This window comes from Notechis scutatus, chromosome 1 (genome assembly GCF_049901735.1).
Source record: "Notechis scutatus isolate UNSWTSFEM ecotype Mainland chromosome 1, rNotScu1.2, whole genome shotgun sequence".
NCBI classification, from domain to species: Eukaryota; Metazoa; Chordata; class Lepidosauria; order Squamata; family Elapidae; genus Notechis; species Notechis scutatus.
The window spans coordinates 69,488,957-69,510,174 of record NC_142009.1 but is presented as its reverse complement, the minus strand read 5'-3'; the positions used below and the strand labels follow the sequence as shown (position 1 = coordinate 69,510,174).

At 37.7% G+C, this 21,218-nt stretch overlaps 1 protein-coding gene across 1 annotated transcript; it reads left to right on the top strand.

The window, feature by feature from the left end:
- Window positions 1-728: 728 nt before the first annotated feature.
- DRC8 (dynein regulatory complex subunit 8) lies at window positions 729-19,564 on the top strand. Its single transcript, XM_026669315.2, has 7 exons — window positions 729-852; window positions 8,348-8,432; window positions 10,250-10,322; window positions 14,121-14,200; window positions 14,983-15,025; window positions 15,108-15,174; window positions 18,612-19,564. Exons 1-7 carry the CDS (start codon window positions 819-821, stop codon window positions 18,725-18,727), a joined length of 498 nt encoding a protein of 165 aa, XP_026525100.1. The 5' UTR covers window positions 729-818; the 3' UTR covers window positions 18,728-19,564.
- The last annotated feature ends 1,654 nt before the right edge of the window (window positions 19,565-21,218 follow it).

Below are 21,218 nucleotides of genomic sequence, written 5' to 3'. Positions count from 1 at the left end.
ATATTCCTAATATGAGTTGCAAGTACACAGCTGCAGCAGCATATTTAAAATAATTTTCAGCCCTAAAACTCAGTCAGTTCACATAAAACACAAAGGATATGATTTATGAAGACAGCTGTTTTATAAAAGAGTGGTTCATAGCTTAATGTCTCAGCCAATTGTAGTATACTGAATAAACTATGATTAAACAAGTAATTGTTTGGCACCATACCAAAACTTACCCCAAACTCTAGATTAAAAGATACTGTGTGTCAAAACAGAAGACCCACTTATCTTGGAAGCATTTATTCTTTAAAAATTCATGATTTTAAAAAGAATTAAATCAGTAAAAAATTATCCAGAGTAAAGTATGCAGGTTTAACATTTATAAGGTTTATCAAATCAAGGTTTAAGTCCTTTCCATCTAGTATCATTTGCCCAGCAAGTTCCTGTTTTTAGTAAGTATTTTCCACCCGATGCTCTTCATAGGAAGATTCCTAATTTCCAAATTGTAATGCTGTGTGTGGCTCTGAGGCAGACTTAGGTCATATATGGTCTCTTCTTTCGGCGACATGGTAATATGCGTTATTTGTTAAAAACCAAGCCACACATTTCTGAGAGGCGCTTTTAAAAAGCGCTTTTAGCATATTGGGAACAAGTTCGCTGCTGGCAAAATCCAGGAGCGCTCGGGACACTTTACCTGCAATTAAAGCGCGCCTCAACTTGAAGGTCCGGAGGGAGGCAGAGACGGCTGGGCGGTGACCATGAAAGGCGAGAGAAACTCTAGCTGGGACCCGGCCCGTGTCGAAAGTCTCCATGGCGACCGCTAAGAGGCCGCCATGGCGACGGAGGAGCGTGAAGTAACCGCTGCGGGTAAGGACTGGGGATTAGTGAGCAGCTCCACCATTTCCTCTATACTTTGTATCTCCACCCCACTATCTCCTACAATTTTTTTAAAAATGCTTTTTTTAATTGTAGGAGAGTTAGGCTACATCTTTTTCCTGGCCTACCGCCCCATCTTCAAGTTTATTTACGTTCAGTAGGACTTTCCTCAGTCTCTCAATACAGTCCCAGTTTTCTTTCCCTTCTTTCCTCACACGAATCCTCGGGACGAAACGTAGCCATGCTGCTCCCATCTCTTGCGGGGCTAGAGAGAAAATTCTGAATTTCAAAACCCCTTTTCGTTATCAACGATAACAGAATTTTAGCAATGCGTGCCTTCTCCAACTTAATATAGGCTTTGTTCCTATTTCAAAGCAGTCATTGATTATTTGGTTTGCTTACTTTGAGAACTGAGAGGGCTGCCCTCAAGATAGTCCAGAGCAACTATATTAATTCAGCCTTTCTAAGATGGATACATAAAATATGGCATTACACACCCACCCCCAAAAAACTGGCACCTAGACTGTTATTAAAAATCATGTGTGATTCACAATCACTCATCTTTAAAGAATCAGAAATTGTTCTTGTTACTGTGACTGTGTTCTGTAGACTATATTGAGTCAAAGAGACTAATTATATTTTAATGTAAAATGTTTTAATGTTTTATATTTTATGCTTCAATGTGTCATGAAAACAATAAAATGTGATATTTTAGTGAACCATGTTTATGTGAATAATGGGTAGGCTTATTTTGCAGAGGCAGTGCTTTAACGTTCTTAGGGCAACTGAGATAAATATAGCAGGTGTATTTTTTTCCTCCCAAATCCAAACAAATTGGATAAAGAAAGTGATAACATTTGAAATGTGTAATTACTTAAAATGTATCAGAAAAGAATGATTTAACAGATTTATTCACAAATGCAACATTTAAAGTATACAAACCCAGACATGTCTTTAAAATGTTGACCATAGTATTTGTAAATTATAGGATAGGAATGTGTTTACAAGTTATAAGTTTGTTGAAACGTTTAGAAAATTTATAAATCTTAAATATCTTTTTCAAATGTTTGCCACTAGCCAGTGACTTCATACACCTACCCCAAATATTCATTATGAAGAGTAGCAATATATAAAAGACATTTGTTTAAATGAACAGGATAACTCTTTATCTGTATAATTTATATGTATTAAAAAGGAAAAAAATTGTCTTGAGAAGAAATATTGTGACTACTGGACCACGCAGAGAACTTTCACAACTTATGAATTTATGCAAAGAATATCCTATTTTTTTAGTGAACACTACTAATAGAAAGATAAATGATAACAAAAGAAATTAAATTCTGAGAGTCATTTAAAATTGTAATTATAGCTCTTTATTCTATCCCTCATAAAATACAGTATCTTGATTCTTCATCACTTTTGTCATTTTCTTGTGGATGACCTCCAGCTTAACAATGTCCTTACTAAAATGAAGCATAAACAAGACATGATTTTTCAGAGACATGTTGAATGCCTTAATCCAAAACAGCTGTCATCATCTGGTGGTCTGCAAGAAAATGTTGGTGATCTGCAGAAAAATTATTTGCATTTTTTATATTGCATAAATCGAACTACGGCCCCTGGACTGATACATGCAATAAATTTTTGTGTTGCTGCAGAGAGTCTCCCCCTTTGGGATTTTTTTGTGCAGGTCAGAGGGGGGTAGAAATTCCCACTTGGGGTCTGCTTCAGCCTCCTAGTGTGGGCCTTTAGGCGAAGGCTGGAGGGAAGTGCCGCTGGTGCCGAAGAGCGCCTTGTTCCAGTGGGATTGCATCGTGGCCTGGAACTGGCTGACCATCTCAGCCTGCTGAGCCTCCAGACATAGGTACCAGGCCTTGCACTTCTGCAGGTCTTCCCTCTGCTTGGAAAGCCTATTGTCCTCAGTAAGGTGCTTCTGCTGATCCTCCTTCTCAGTCAGATCCAATTTGAACTGAGCCAACTGTTTTGCCAACTCTTTCTGGTGGCTGCTTAGCTCCAACAACTGCTTCCTGTTGGGGCCCTAAAAAGCCCAGGCGGGCCAGCGAGGAGTGGCTGAGAGGAGATGGGCGAGTAGTGACATCAACTTGGCCATGCCCACACACTCACATGACCACCTAGCCAAACCCACCTAGTCATTCATTAGGCAGATCATATTAGTGGTCCACGGGATTTAAAATTATGAATTTAGTGGTCCCTGAGGTCCAAAAGGTTGGTGACCCCTGGTCTAAAGTACAGGTAGTCCTCGACTTATCACACTTCATTTAGGATTGTTCAAAGTTATAACAATGGCACTGAAAAAGTGACTTATGGCCATTTTTTACAATTACAACCTTTGTAGAATTCCCGAAAACCATGTGATCAACATTCAGATGCTTGGTAACTGATTCGTGCTTATGACCATTGCTGTATCTCAAGCTCATTTGATTATCTTTTGCAACTTTTTGATAAGCAAAGTCAATGGGGAAGCCTGATTCACTTAACTGAATTACTAACCTATCAGCTACAGTGATTCACTTAACAACTGTGGCAAGAAAGGTCCTAAAATGGGGCAAAAGTCACTTAATAAATGTCTCACTTAACAACAGAAATGTTGGGTTCAATTGTGGTCATAAGTCGAGGACTACCTGCATATACACTGGATACTATGCTCCTGTTACAATAACCTAATACTGAACCTTTATAAAGAGCCACATCACACTCCTGATTCAGATAATAAGACAGAAGGCTTTGCTATTTTTGTTATAACTCTTTTTAAGTGCATTACCTAGGGAACATCATATATCTTGTCTACTAAAATATGATAGAACACTATCATATTGTTTGCTAAAATCAAAATATGTTTCTAATATACCGATAATGTATAAACTATAGGTAGTCCACAACTTATGACCACAACTGAGCTCAAAACTTAGGTTGCTAAGCAAGATAGCTGTGAAGTGAGTTGTGTCCCATTTTATGACCTTTTTGCCACAGTTAAGCGAATCTGGCTTCCATTGACTTTGCTTGTCTGAAACTAGCTGAAAGGGTTATAATTGGTGATCACATAATCCCAGGACAGTGTGAATGTTATAAATACATGCCAGTTGCCAAGCACCCGGATTTTAATCATGGGACTATGGGAATGTTACAGTGGTTATATTGGAAGAAATATGCATCTTGTTCAGTTCCAAGCCGGGAGAAAGGCACTGAAGACAAAATGGGGGCTAGAGGCTGATTGGAAAGAAGGTCCATTTATTGATAAACAGAACTACATGCCTGTAGTTCTGGTGCAGCTGACCACATTGAGTTGAGAATGTGTGTGGTGGGTGTTATTTGGGTTTTGCACTTGAACATCCTGTTCCAGAACATGTATTCTATTGGCTGTTGTTAGACTCCCATGGGGCCATGTACAAATCCTAGGAGTTTGAGTTAAGTTTGGTTGAAGTTTGAACTGCTTGGGGTGGTGCAACTGAGATGATGCAATGAAGGGGCTTTGGGCAATTCCTATTGTGGCTGAGGGTTAATCCTACCTTTGTTGGATCTTGGGTGAGGGTATTTGCTTATGAATAGAGCTAGCTATCTCTTTATCTCTAAAGTGCTGACATCTGCTGAGGGCTATTAAGAAAGGTGGGGGCTGCTTTCCAAGAGCATGTTTCTCCATTTCTCATCCAGGGAAATATAATATTCTGCCTTTTTACTATTTTTAAAATATTTCATTATTCTAGGAGATGGGTGGGTGCTAACTTTCTACAGTTGTAAGTGTAAAAACCAGCCATGTCACTTTTTTCAGTGCTGTTGTAATTTCAAACTGTCACTAAACAAATGGTTATGACTTAAAGACTACCAGTAATATCCTTGTCCCCAAAAGATAATGCATGCCCTTGCATGTTTTATTCTTGATAACCCCAAACTAGTATAGTAAGAATATGTCCTTTTCTTGAGATGTTGAACTCAGTGCCTTAATATATTGCACAATAACAGTCAACATATTACTAATAATTACTCTTTAGGGAATGTTAATCTATCTAAGGCATTGCAAGATTAAAGAGTCCTATGGGACTTCTTATGTTATCATATATCATTTATTTTCTTTCGTATGCACCTCTCTATGTGTGTAGTTATACTAACACACATACACGTATTCCACTAAGTCTGTCATAATAATAGTATACAATAAGAGGAAAAAATAATAAAGAATTTATTCTATTTTTCTGCAACCTCCTTATTCTCTTTGTTATTTCTTTAATTTCCTTACTCAATGACTTCCTGGCAGATTTCCTTCTTATGGTTTTATTGTCAGTTTAATTTAATTTTGTTATGTTATTCAAAAATCTCTCTTTGCATCACATTTGTTTTTAGCAGGTTTTAGAAACCTAAAAAACCCTTCTTTTTAGTAATACTAATGCTCTCACAATGTGAGTTGATTTGGTGCTTGTCTCTTTGAAACTATAGGAAAGCTGTGCTTTCTCTTTGAATCACTAGGTTTGCAAACATTTAGAGCTATCTAATTATCCCATTGCCAGGAACTTTTGCCTCTCCTGGTCTTCTAGGCTTAGGAGAGCTATTATTCTTCCTTACCCTTAAAACTAACTGCATTGTTCCTAATACTTTTTAAAAATTGTTTTCTAATTATTAACAAAATGATAATAATGGTGGAAGTAGATATGTTGTCAAAGAGAAGACAAAAAGGAATACATAAAAATGCTTTAACAAAAAGAATGAAGAAATGCAATAAAGAACAAAAACATAATATGTCATTATAATAAAGATATACAATTCTATATATACTTGTCTAATGCAAATATTCAAATATGTATATATTTCCAATACATTTATATGACAAGCTTTTTGTTTAGGAAAAAACCTACTATATTATGTATAAATGAGTCCCATATTTCATTATACTTCTCTGTGTCATAAGTGACAAACGCAGTCAGGTCTGAACTACTGCAGATTATTGTTTATTTCTTTTTGGTGTAGGTAAGAGGATTTTTGTTACTCTAGGACCAACAGTATAAAGCAATGACTGAATAAGGTTCCTTGCATTCACCTATTAGTCAACTGGTGGGATCACTAATTGGTAATATTCTCAATATTTAAAAGTCAGCAGAAAAATAATCACAAGTCAGCTTCTATTTGCTTGTGAAGAATTAGGGAACAAAAATATTGTAGAACAGCTTACTGTTGTATAGGAAATCTCACTATTCACAATACTGGTGTAACTTATCCCCTCCTGATTCGCACTACATTTGTTCATATTCAGTATTCATATGTATTTAAAATAGTGGTTTTTAATAAACCCCAGATATTCTACAGAGTTTTGATCTCCGTGTGTGTGTGTGTGTGTGTATACACACATATACATACATACATACATACATACATACATACATATTTATGTAGGTGTGTGGGTATACACACATATACACTTTTTAGGTTGTCCACTAATTATAGGAAATATAACTTTGTTGGATTTCCTTAGCAATTATCTTCTCCTCTGTAATATACTGTAGAAAGTTAGCACCCACCCCTCTCCTAGAAGAATGAAATATTCTAGGAAATATTAAAAAGGCAGAATATTTTCCCTAAAAGAAATAGAAATCTTAAGAGACACAGAAACTCAGCCCCAGCAGATATTTTGGCGCCAGCTTATCTACAACACAAAAGACCTTCACCCTCAGGACATGATAGGATTAGCCCTCACTCAGATCCAAACCAGGACAAAGCCATTAAGCCATAATCGGAATTGCCCAAAGTCGCTTCATTACATCACCAGCACGATTCAACCAAGCTTGGGGCTCAAGACAACCTACAAAGTTACCCCTGCATGGCCCCATGGGAGTCTGGTAACTAATCAGAATACATTTCTTTCACAGGAACAGGAAGCAAGTTCAAAGCCCAAAAGAGGGTATAAATCTCTCTCACCCATGTGCTCATTTTTGCCCAGGACCTCAAACCATATGGTCCTGTCCTTCCAAGCAGTCTCCATGTTTCAAGTGTCTTTCTCCCCACTTGGAACTGAACCCAGATGGACATTTCTTCCAACGATACTGTCATTTAATATTATAGTCATGGTTTCTAATCGGTTCTGTAAATTAAACAGTAGTCTAGAAGTAATTTATAGTCTTAATCCTACCACTTCTGCTCTATGAAGTTCCTTGATAAACTGCTTTAGAATACAATAGGCTGTATCTAGAAATTTTACCTGTTTGGTGTGACCCTACAATAGTTCGTTTCTTTGAGGAAAAAATCTACTACATTGGTTCTAGGCTCAGTGAAATAAAATAGTTTTTGATACAATTTACTTGTCCAATTGATCTACCTGGGCTTAATCTAAATGTGGATCAATTCTCTATCCATCCAATATATTATAAATATCAGACAGGTTCCCCACTCTACCCTAAATACACAATATGGAGTATAGTCATGGTGGGGTTCACAATTGTAAATATATTTTAGGAATCTCTGTGCCAGCAGTTTAATTTAAAACATTGTGTATGCAGAAACACGTACATATACACACAGGCAGGTCATGCTTTTCCTTTTCAGGGTAAACAACTTTTTGCACTACATCACAAATACGTTAGAAATGGTATAGCAAAATAAAACAAAAACAAAAATAGTATAGCAAAAATGAGACAACATAAATGCTAATGCTAAGAAGGAAATAAAAAGACCGGAACACATCCTCTCCAGCAGGGATAAGCAGGGATTAATACCAGATAAACAATCAAGCAAAAAACAAAGTCCTAATCAGGGAACTACCAAGGAGAAAAATATGCACCCAGCAACACTGACAGGGCAATCTATGGTATATAAACAGTGAGCAAACCCCTATTTATACATACGGGTGATATTACCTAGTTGGGTAATGAAATATCTGCAAATAAACAACCAAGCTTAGAGGGTACCTGAGCTCCATAGTTCAACCCTGAGTAACTTATGTTCTATTGGAATTTAGGTACTCAATGATTATCAGCCTATATGAGTATATGCATACTTACTTACATTCCCAATCTATACACCTCTAGCATCACCACAACTGTTCCTTTATCCATAAACATCCTAAACAATCTGGGAGATATCACACATTATCTTACTTCTTCTTTAATGCCAAACTATTCTCAGAGTATTCAGTTTATTCTGGTACATCCTCTATTTCCATCAAAGGGTGCTTTTAATGCATTCAGCATATGATTAATGAATGCAATGTCAGATTTAATCCTAGCACACCAAGATTGAGGGATGACATTCACATCCAGAACTGATGAAAAAGAGAAAATTGGGACAGTGACACTCAAACTGACAGTGAAAAAAAGAATGAAGGCAATTGATTACATCCCACTTATTTATCCAACTATATTATGCCTAACATCCAAGCTAACTCTGGAAAGCTCAAAATGTTTGCTATGCTGCTTCTAATGAACACTTTACTGCTAATGTTGACAAAAAGTATACTATGATTGACTTTTAATTCCTTGCTTTATAGAATCTGCAATAACAGAAATAGAAAAGAAGATCACAGAAGCCTTTGAAGTTTTTGACCATGAGTGTAATAAAACTGTGGATGTCAGGTTTGGAAAATTTCATCTGTTAAGAATTAGCAGCCCTAGTGATAAAGTGGTGTGGGTTAATAAAGACAACTATTTTAAAGAGAAATGTGCAACATTTTGATTGGTTTTAGATTAAGTTAGCCCCAATGTGGTTGAATGTCTGTGTTGCAGAATGGAAACTTCCCAGAAATCAGGAATCTGAGATCAAAATGGTTTGGCTGAATGCATAAGGGAAGAAGTTAATGTTACACACAAATCAGAGACTGGGAAACATCTGTGTTTACCATATAAAAGGCAAATGGAGAAGGGGAGTAGAGTTCTGTTCTTTTGTTATGGAGGAAAAGCCTGAAGTGTGAAAATTTGAGTTTGACAAAGATTGACAGAGGATAAGTTCTAGCTTGGTTTGCTTACAATAGTTACCAGATTCCTGTTGAGCTTTTCTTTCTACAGTTGGTTTCTTATGACACCTTTGCCTTTTTTTGTTTTGTTTGTTTTATTGCCACAACCCTCTTTTTTCTTAACCACTATTCAATGTCGCATAGCTTATTGCTCAGCTGGAGATTTTGCTGGGGTTTATTAAGAAAATAAGTTAACCAGTTTAGTGCTGGACTGTTTGTATTTTTGAAAGCCAATTACTGACTGTACCTTTTTTCTTTTGTATTTTAAATATAAATTCTTTTTTTGTGTGACTTACCATGTATTTGGGCCACTATTTGTAGACTCACATTTCCTGGCAAATGAGTGAATTTCAGTGCTCCCTTTCCATTCAACAGGAAAGGTGATAGCAGCTTAATCCTGTCTTCCCCAACCTGCTGTCCCCTGGATGCATGGATTTTACTCAAAGAATTTTCTGAGGTGGTCATTACTGAGAATTCTAGGAGTTGAAATTTGCATGTCTGGAGGTACCAAAGTAGGGGAAGGCTAGCTTACAACCATAAATACCAATATTGAGTTATTCTGTAGTGATCTAAATTTGGGGTAGGTGATTGTCAGGCCCCAGCCTAATTGACACAATGAAATCCAGCTGAGTCCAGTTCTTTATTTACTTAATAATGGACAGAATCTTACCAAATTAAAGCTGTAACCTTCTAACCTACTAGATATATACTAAAAAAAATTATAGGTTGTGGCTACTTTGATCTCTTCTCCTTTCCCCCCTCTTGCTCAGGACTGTGCAACCTCTCAACATGCAATCTTTTAATCTGGACCTATCTCTGATAGGATTTACTGCTTCCTCTTTGGGAAAGCTCTGTTTTGTTAAAAGTCCTCTCCACTGATTTTCCAGATGTACACACTATTGCAATCATGTGATAAAACTAGAGTAGGCCAGTTAGTGTAAATGCATTTAGAAAGTGAATAATTTCAGGACTTCTTCATAATTTGTCATGACAGGAATTTAAATTCAATACTGCAGAACTATGTTTCAATTAAGCAGACATTCAGTTTATGTTTGAAAGCATGAATTGATAATGCTATTATATATTGTAATGTTTGTTTTGTCACTAAGCCCTTAAAGATCCATCACATTCTTTCGCTCAGGTCCTGTGAACTAACTGTATTTGGAGGCAGAAAGAATAACTGACACTTCTTTGTTAGTACTGGTATATCTGAAAAAACAATGCAATTGTTATACATTTTACTAAATCTATAAGCCACCCTACTTCACTAAAGATCTGGAATTTAGGGTACATGCAATTATATTCCCTTTATCTATTGCTTCAGTGGTTATGAACTTATGGACTAGGCATACTTGATGGGGAGGCAACAGAATAAAACAAATCAGAATTAAGAGATTTGTATTACTTGTATATTTAATAACAGATGTTCTCCTTTTTCAGAGAGATTGGCACTATCATTAGGTCATTAGGCTGTTGTCCCAATGAGGCGGATCTCCATGATATGCTTGCAGAGGTAGTGACATAATTTTAAAGTTCTGTTACTTAAAGATGTTGAGAGTAAATCTGATCTCTTTTCCTAAATCAATAAGTATTAGAAATGCAACGTGGAGGAATTTCACTGAGCAAATGAAGTATTTGCTTATCTTATAATAATAGCTAGAGGTCCTATAATAATAGTTAGAGGCTAAAATTATATTAAATTCATATAGAAGGGACTGCTAGTGTACTACTAAGCCGGAAGAGTGAAGGTATAGGTAAATAGATGTAGGCCACCCTATTTTATTATAGTCTGGAATTTTCAATATTGGTTAGTATCAAGTTAAGATAGCTGCTTTAAAACCCTTTTCCATCCTCTAAAAGAGAAAATTGTCTGCAAGAAAAATCAGAAATATGATGTGGGGGGGTGGGGGGGGAATCATTCATGGCAAAGTCTGTCTCCCAACAGATGGCATAAAAGTCCCCTCGGATTTAATGTCTCTTTGAAACATTTGCAATTTGGTTTTGGAAAACTTCATATTTTCTGTTTGTATGAGCAAGTGAAAATAGATGAAAACTATAATGTTTCAGCTTGTTTACTTTTCTTACTCTGAGCATAAGGGTACAGTTACTGGAGGCCATGTACTTTGTTAAAAGGTTGTGTTTTTTTTACATTTTCACAGTGTTTTTAATAGACCTCTTTCACTTTCTGAATTGTACAAGTTTTTATTCTGAGATCTATATTTCAGGAGATTTGTTTCTATCCCTGAAGGATTCCTCTTAAAGCTTTCCCAATCAAATTCTCCATGTTTTCACCAAACACATTTTACCATACCTTGTTAAAACATAATCCAATCATGCATGGTTAGTTTATAATTCCAGTAGTCCATCATCTACATAACACATTTGATGGTTTCAGAAAGTAGATATTTCCTGTTTGCATGCTATTGATTTTCAGTACAGTATTTTTTTTTCCAGTCTTCTTGTTTTATGACCTGAAAGGATGGACAAGAACACTCCCTCCCTCTCTTGAATCTCCTCCTGACTTCCAGAGTATGTGAGATACGCAGTCCTCACTTAACAACCATAATTGGGACCAGCAACTCCATTGCTAAGCACCACATTTGTCAAATGGAAAATCATGTGACTGTGATAGACTTATGTCATTTCCTATTCAGTCATTAGGCGAGTCACTATGGTCATTAAGTGTAACATCACACGATCATGACCTATGATTTTACTTCCGCATTCTCTATTAACTCTGCTTGTCACAAGCAGATTGGGAACCATGCAAATGGCATTCATGTAACCAGAGGTTCCTGCCAGGAATTGCCTCATTAATGTGAGGAGTGATTGCAAAGCTGTTTTTTTATACCATCATACATTCAAATGGTTGCTAAATCAGGCAATCAGTAAGCAGAACTACATATAAATGTGATAGCTGCAATTATTTGTCCTCATTTGTCCCCATATACAGGTAGTCCTTGACTTACAATAGTTCATTTAGTGACCATTCAAAGTTAATAACAGCACTGAAAAATGTGACTTATATGACGTTTTTCACAGTTATGACCTTTGCAGCATCCCCAAGATCATGTGATCAAAATTCAGATTCTTGGTAATTGGCTCATATTTATGACCGTTGCTGTGTCTCAAGATCATATGATTACCTTTTGTGACCTTCTGGCCAGCCAAGTCAATGGAGAAGCCAAATTCACTTAACAGCGGTGTTGCTAATTTAACTACTATGGTAATTCACTTAATAATTGTGGCAAGCAAGGTCATAAAATGGGGAAACACTCACTTAACAAATTTGTCACTTAGCAACATAAATTTTGGGCTCAATTGTGGTTGTAAGTCGAGGACTACCTATATAGCACTTCATTAATAAATGTTACTCTAAAAATCATAGTATTTTTGTTTATGTTTTGCTTTGCTTTAATGGAGAAATATTTTGCATAAAAATAATTTTACCACTAGAGGACATTGTTGCATAAATGTACTCTTACAACATTCTTTTTCTTATCCATGTATGGCTGTAATAATAAAGTAGATAACTAGAAGATCCTAAAACCATAATTTTAAAAAAACCATCTGGAGAAGCTACTTTTCTATCTGTCAGCCCTTTCAGCCCAAGAAACTAAATATACTAGATGAAAGAAAGAATGCTATCTTACATTCTTTCAACCAATCTAGAAAACGTTATTTTCTTTCTTCCCCACCTTTAATTGGCCATTACTGCTGATTTGCAAATTAGCTATCACACTCCCAAATCATGTCTTCATGAGACCATATGAGACTTAACCTTTACTTTTATCTGCTTCCATTATCTCATTGCATAGCAACAACACCAATCTCTGTATTTAAATTTCCATTCACAATCTTTTAAAAACAATTGCAACTTTTGCTTTTAAAGGGAGAGACCAAGAATGAATGTAGAGCTGGGGGAAATGTAATGCAATGTGTGTTATGTGCAGTAAAACAACAGACGTGATACAGAGAGATAATACAACCTGGGGTAACTTTTTTGATGGAGGTTGCAAATCTGTAATTATACATATCAGAATACATTTAGTTTGAATCTCTAATGACAGCCTCAGGCATTTTGCTACTCCTGATTGTGCAACAGCTGACTCAAGCTTTCATAAACCAACCGCCCTGCTGCACTGATAAGATGGATAACAGATAACTTTTTTAATTGGCTTACATTAAAAATGAAATTTTGTTGCCTGATCTCAAGAGAAAGTGTGTATGTACCCAAACACAGATAACAGATAACAGCTAGAGTTGGAAGGGACATTGTAGGTCATCTAGTCCAACCCCCTGCCCAAGCGGGAGACCCTACACCATTTCTGACAAATGGCAGTCCAATCTCTTCTTGAAAATCTCAAGTGATGGCGCTCCCACAACTTCCGAGGGCAAGCTGTTCCATTGGTTGATGGTTCTCACTGTCAGAAAGTTTCTCCTTATTTACAGGTTAAATCTCTCCTTGTTCAGTTTCCATCCATTATTCCTTGTCTGGTCTACAGGAGCTTTAGAAAATAGCTTGACCCCTTCCTCCCTGTGGCAGCCCCTCAAATATTGGAAGATTGCTATCATGTCTCCCCTGGTCCTTCTGTTTACTAGACTAGCCAAGCCCAGTTCCTGTAACCATTCTTCGTATGTTTTAGTCTCCAGTCCCCTAATCATCCTGGTTGCTCTTCTCTGTACTTTTTCTAGAGTCTCAACATCTTTTTATAATGTGGTGAACAAAACTGGATGCAGTACTCTAGGTGTGGTCTTAGACTTTATAGAGTGGTATTAGTACCTCCCTTGATCTTGATTGTATCCCTCTGTTAATACAATTTAGGATTGCATTAGCTTTTTTGGCGGTTGCTGCACACTGCTGGCTCATATTTAGCTGATGGTCCACTAAGACGCCAAGATCCCTGTCACAGTTACTGCATACGTAACACACATGGTTGATGCTGTATGGAACAAAACTCATGTCATGATCATATCTGTGCAGCTAGAAATAATGTTCTTTGCATATATGTGTAACATTTTGCATATTGAATGTGTGGACGAGAAAAACGCAGTCATGCTTAATTGATGAGGAAGTAGAAGGATGGAGTTTGATTTGGCAAATCTTTTTTTCTGTCAGGTTATATGGAAGATATCACTCACCTCAATATTAAATAATGGATGATTCTTAGCATTCCTATAGAGAACAAGATTGGTTTTTTTTCTATTTCATATATTACAAGTTAATTTCAGATGGTGTAATTTCAGATTAGTTTCTGGTTCATTTTCCACTGAATCATCATCATTTATGATATGCTTTTTAAAAAATTAGGTAGAAGAAGAAGAACCAACTGGGTTTATTCGTTTGGAAAAATTTCTTCCTATGATGACTAGAGTGTTAATGGAAAGAAGGTAATAAAAGAAATAGATATTTCAGTTTGTGAAATTTGGTTATGCATATATGAAAGATTTTTATTTTACACAAATCCAATTTAAAGAACAAACTTCTCAGTGATAAAATAGATTTAAAATATGTTTGGCAATCATGAAATGGGTTTGAACTTATTATACTGTTAGTATTATGTTAAGTTGGCTGTAGCTTTGTTCTAAATACATGGCAATCCCTTCAGTTAGGAGAGAAATCTGTGGTCCTCCATACATTGTTGAACCATTAACAGCAATACCATGCAGTATTCCCAGTAATGTAGATACTGAGAGATATACTTCAATAACTTCAGGAGGTCATAGATCATCTATTGCAGAAGTTATCTGCTATATTATATATGGCAAATAGTTTCATCACTTTTATAGAAATGCCTTGTCAGATTACCACAAGATTCACAATATTTATTTTATAAAGTAGGCATTTATTGAAATTGTTCTTGTGGATTACTTGGAGTTTTTAGTTTGATTTTTGATTTTTTGTTTTATTCTTTTTTATGGTGAATATTTTACTTTGCTCAGGTAAATCTCATATAAATTACCAGTTAGGTAAACTATCAGGAATTGATCTAGATTGCAGCAGGATAGAAATAAAATAAGTAAAAAATGATTCTACAAACAATTTGCCAGCTTTTTAAAGTTTTAAGTGTTAAAACTTATGGTAGAAGGAATTGTAAGGGTGTTTCAAAGTAACAATCAAATCTTAGACACACATACTATCAATAACTATTTTATTAACTGTATTATTTCAGATACCGACCTATTCCAGAAGATGTTCTTTTACGTGCTTTTGAGGTTTGTATCATTCTATATATGGAAAAATTTCTTAAACTTCAAGGCAATAAGAATAAAATTTACAATGTGTTCCATTTTATAGGTTTTGGATCAGAATAAATCTGGACATCTTACTAAAGATGATTTGGTAAAATATATGACGGAAGAAGGTAAAACTTTAGCAAAATATTTACTAAAACTAATTTTATTTGCTTAGGAAAAAATAGTTCTACTCTGCTTGTGAATTTGAGTGTATCTCTGTGACATAGAATACAGGTTGTCCTCAACATACAACTGTAATGGAGTCTGCCCATCACAGTTATATGTCGTAATGGCTTTAAAAACAACTGTATGACATTTTTTTCTGGCAGTTGTTTTTGTGGGAAAATTGTTTTAACAACTGCTTGTTAAGTTGTTAAGCAAATCTGCAGTCATTAAGCAAACAAGGGTTCGCCATGGACATAGTTTTGCCAAAAACAGAAAGTGCCATTTTCAGCAAAACTATCGTAAAACACAATTGCTGCCAACAGCTGCTGTGTTGTTGAGTGCCTAAAGTTCAGTCATGTAACTCTGAAGGGGGCCTGTTGGAACCTTGAACCAGGTCATAATAAATCACCCTTTTCAGGTGGTTTGGAACTTTAAACACTTGCTAAGCCACCAGTCGTAAGATGACTACCTTTATGAAGATATGCTTAGCAACCATAGGCTTTAGAATGGAAGAAAGGCAACATGGAGGTTGAATATGATACTATCCACAATCTTGTGGAAGTACCTGGAATTCTACAAATGTATATTGCTCCTGGCCACAAAAACATTCCCATCCCTATCTGAAGAATAAAATCCAACCTCATAATGATCAGTGATCAATCCAGAGGCATAGTCAGTAAGTTCTACATTGGTTCAAATTTGTGTGCTTTACCCAAAAAAAACCTGTATTAATGTAAAAAAAGAAAACCATAAATGCCAATGGATTTCAAGTTGTATAAAATCATTGAATTTAGGAGAATAATTACAAGCACATAATATATAAAAAAGAAAAAGGAAAATTATATACATAAAAATGTGAAATCCCAGCTGCCAGTTCTTTAGTTAGTGTTGGCCTTCATTTTCATCAAATTCTTCCCAAGTACCTAGGATGTCATAATGTATTGGCATAATACATGTCCACATCTAAGCAGTATGGCTATTTGTAATTGACAGGTGAATTTTGTCAATGCCTAGATTTTCTAAGTGCCATCCAAGATCCACCACTGCTGGTTTATGCCATAATCATTCAACTTTGATTTTCAGATCTCAACTTCTCCAATTCTTTGCTTTCCGTTGTATCTCCTGGTAAAGGGAGCTCAATGGCTCAGTGATTAAAGACATTAAACTTGTCAGCTAGAATAGCCCACGTTCAAGACTGGCTGTCCCTTAGATTTCTTTCCTTCTCTTCAGAGGATTTCATCAACTCTTTTACAGTGTCTCCCCATTGCCACTTTGCCAGATTAATTAATAACAAAGCAAATTTCATCCATTACTGAACTTTCAGCAAAGGTGAAATGCCACTGAAACTTTAAAAAATAAATTAAGCTGGTGTGGAAATTAGCATTTTGAGTAAATAATGATTAACAATTTGGCAAAAGAAAACAGAAGCAAGAATATGCTACAACATATTATGATATAGCTAATATTTTGTAGACAATTTTAAATGAAAGTATTTTGGTAGAATGTTTTTGCAGACATTCTAGATTCTAGAACAGGGGTGGGCAAACTACGGCCCGCGCGGGCCACATCCGGCCCGTTGGTCTGTCCAATCCGGCCCGGCCCTGAAAAAAAATCGCTGGGCGTGGCATATTGCCCTGCGCCGCGTGGCCCCCAAAGCTGCAAAACAGTGCGGAGCACTCTTGGGGTAGGAAAGAAAAGAAGAACTTTGCAAAGGCCTCGGCTGGGAGTTCAAATCACCTTCGAGTGCGACCTCTCCGAAGGTGAGTCCCGCCGATCCCCTTTTTCCGGGGCTTCAGGCTTAAACTTTGCAAAGGCAAAGTTTGCAGGCGGGCGTCTTCCGGCCGAGGAGCGGGAAGGGTTCCGCCCGGCGGGCGGGCGGGCTGCTTGGAGCGGGCTGCTTGGAGCCACCTAAAGCTAGGCCGCTGCTGGTGGAGCCTTGCCTTGCCTTGGTGCCCGTTCCCGGCTCGGCGGTCCTGCTCGGGCGGCACTTTAAAAGCCTGTTCCCAGCACCCGAGCAACTTCCCAGCAACTTGCGGCTTCCTTTTTCCTCGCGGCGCTGCATCTGGCCCGAGCCGCGGCGGAGGGGAAACCCGGAGCACCGCCGGTCGCCGCCTCCAAGCAGCCCACCCGCCCACCCACCGGGTGGAACCCTTCCCTCCTCGGCGGAAGACGCTCCCGCCTGCAAACTTTGCCTGTGCAAAGTTTAAGCCTGGAAGCCCCGAAACCCGAGCAACTTCCCAGCAACTTTCGGCTTCCTTTTAACTCGCGGGCGCTCACGCCTGGCCCCGAGCCGCGGGCAGAGGGAAGCCCGGCGGGCGGGAGGGCTGCTTGGAGGAGGCGACCCGGCGGTGCTCTGGCAGCAGCAACAGGCAGTTCCGCCCGGGCTCCGCTCAGGTGTCCGGCTGGGGCTGTCAGGAGTTGCTACCACCGGCGCAGCTCACGCGGCTCCAGTCCCGTGTTGCCTTGGGAAGGAAAAGGCAAAACCAGGAGCCGCTGAGCCTGAGCCTCCGGTGCCGCTGCTGCCGTTGCAAAGCACCGCCGCGGCTCTTCCTTTTGCCTTTCCCTTTCCGAGGCAACGGGACTGGAGCCGCGCGGAGCCGCGCCGGCGGTAGCAACTCCTGACTCAGGGGCCTCCGAGGGAGGGGAAGGAGGAGAAGAGGGGGAAAGGGTGGGGGGCGATTCCCAAAAATCTTGTGCTGACCCGGCCCGTCTGTCAAATTTTAAAAGTCAATGCGGCCCCCAAGCCAAAAAGTTTGCCCACCCCTGTTCTAGAACATCTAATACTTTGCTGGAATTTTTCATAATCATATGTTACATGTTAAACATTTTAAATTTGAATTTAATTATGTTATATAAAAAGGAAGCAGTGGCTGAGTGGCTAAGACGCTGAGCTTGTTGATCAGAAAGGTCGGCAGTTTGGCAATTTGAATCCCTAGCACCGTGTAACAGAGTGAGCTCCCATTACTTGTCCCAGCTTCTGTGAGCTTCCATTACTTGTCCCAGCTTCTGCCAACCTAGCAGTTCAAAAGCATTGTAAAAATGCAAGTAGAAAAATAGGGACCACTTTGGTGGGAAGGTTAACTGCGTTCTGTGCGCTTTCAGTGTTTAGTCATGCTGGCCACATGACCACAGAGACATCTTTGGACAGTGCTGGCTCTTCAGCTTTGTAACGGAGATGAGCACTGCCCCCTAGAGCCGGAAATGACTAGCACATATGTGGGAGGGGAACTTCTACCTTTACTATGTTATATAAAACGGGTAGTATCAGTATAGGATTCTGAGTAACAAAGGTTTTTTTTTCTAAAATTCAGATTTATGTTTGAAAACCCTAAAATACCAATAATTTAGAAGGTTTATGTAGTAAGAAACACTACAGCCAATTGTTGTTTTTTGGCTTCAGGTGAGCCTTTTACACAGGAAGAAATGGAAGAAATGCTTTCAGCAGCAGTAGATCCAGAAACAAATACTGTTCGCTACAAGGACTATATTTCAATGATGGTTGTGGACGAAAACTAAGGATGTTGTTTAATTTGTGAGTCTGAGCTTTCTGTTTTTACATTAACTTCATTGTAGTTACTGCATTTGCTGTTGGGCACAAAAATAATAATTACACTGAAATTTATGAAAATACTATATTGTTTATTTTGTAAAAGACAGACATTCCTAAATATCTTTTTTTTTTAAATACACTTTATTGATTTTACAATTAAAATAGACCAACAACACATACATAAATGTAAGAGAGAAAAAGAAAATAAGAAAAAAAAGAATAGAAAGAAAAAGATAAATATCTTAAAGTGTCAATCTGATTGTATAACTGAAAATAGTAGAATTCAGAATTTGTAAAGAAAATACTAATTGGACAATCTTCGTGGCAATTCACAGGAAAGTTGCATTGAATTTAATAGGATTATTGGAAAAACAATCCTATTAAAATGGCAATTAAAATTGCAAGATTGCAGTCTAAGGCTGAAATAATTGACTTACTGAAGAATAGGCCCTGTTGAATATGCTTACTGAAAAATAAGCATAACTTATTTTCAAGAAAGAAAGCATAGGATTATGTACAACAATGTAATTATAATTCTGAAAAGGAAAACAATTTAACATTAGTGAAATAACTCAAACAAAACAAAAATAGAAGTTCCAAATGCAGTAAAAACACATACTACAGTTGTGCTGAATTTAGAACAAACCTCTCAAAACATTAAATGTTGATGTTCAGGCTTCATTACAGACAGTAAGCAAACCTTGGTTAATAAGCATTGAAAAGAGTTTGGAACTAAAAGCAGATATCCTTACCTGACAAGATCTTTTCTCTTTGTTCCAATAAAAGGAATTTGTTGACTTTCAGCTATGTTGCAGTATCTCTGTTTATTCTGTGTGTGTGTGTTCAATTGGGGGAAATGCTTTCCATTTAAATGTATTCACCTGATTTAATTCTGATTTAATTTCATCTTGAAGATGTCTTCAAAGGTTTCAAACATCATGTTTTTTGTTGATATTCTTTAATATTTATCTAGGAATAGGATCTAGGTGTCTTATTTCAGAGGTCGCTCTATTCTTCTTTTAAACTTTCACACAGATGCACATGTACAACTTGCAAATGAATACCTTCCCAAAAGTTAAACTAAAGACAAAGAAAGGATAGAACAAATGAAACAATGTATAATATTAATTCAGCTAATGTTAAAAATAATGAAAGAACTTTTTGGACATACTTAGAAATTTTCTGCTTCCTCCCCAGTATCTCTTATCAGCATATCAACCAATAATAGGCTATCCTGCCTGACACCCTGACTCCATTTACTTTTTCCTATACTATCAGCAATAGTTGATAGATTCTTTGGTCTCTTGGGCCTGAATGAGCTTTTATTCTTTCATAGAACTTAATACTATTTGTCAAATTTCTGTTTGTGAAAACTCTTTAAGATAGTTTAAACATTCCATAATATTGATTGAATTCCCTCAAGGGGGTATTAACTCCCAAACACATTGATAAATATTATATAATCATGATGGCGAATCTATGACGTGCGTGCCCAAAGTGACACACGGAGCCATGTTGCCCAGCATGTTTGGCCTTGCCTCTTTGTCTTCTGGGTTTCTGGCACACATGTGCACACGATGATGAGCTATCTTTTGCGCACACGATGATCAGCTGTCTTTTGCACATGCAGCAGTGCCAAAAACAGGCCTGAACATATGCACCCAATGATCAGCTGGCTGGCACACATGCGCAGGCTTTCAGCACTGCTGCACGTGAAGGGATTGCACTTTGAAAAAGCCAAACTTACGGGTTCTGGCATGCATGTGCATCCGACAATCAGCTAACCAGCGTGCATGTGCACACTGGTTTTCAGTATTGCCGCGTGCACAAAAAACAGCTGATCATCGCGCAGACATGCACGCCAGAAACCCTGAAGCCAAACAGGCAAGGCCGCATGTGCCAGGCGACATGGCTTCATGTGGGCACATGTGCCATTGGTTCACTATCATGGCCATATGTCATTCACAAAATTCTAGAATAACAGAATAACAGAGTTGGATGGGACCTTGGAGGTCTTCTAGTCTAACTCCCTGTTCAGGCAGGATACATCATCACTATAAGATTCCAGACAAATGGTTATCCAATCTCTTCTTTAAAACCTCCACTGATGGAGCACCCACAAGTTGTGGAGGCATGATGTTCCACTGATTAATTGTTCCCACTGACAAGAAAATTTCACTTTAATTCTAGGTTGTAACTCTCTTTGATAAATTTCTATCTGTTACTTCTTGTCCTGCACCCTCAGGTGCTTTGCAGAATAGGTTGACTCCCTCTCCTCTGTAACAGTCTCTCAGATATTGGAAGATGCTATCATGTCACTCCTACTCCTTCTCATCCTTAGACAGATCCAGTTCATCATATGTTTTAGCCTCCAGTCCCCTAATCATGTTTGTTGCTCTTCTCTGCACTCTTTCTAGATTCTCAACATCTTTTTTGTATTGTACACAAGTGTGGCCT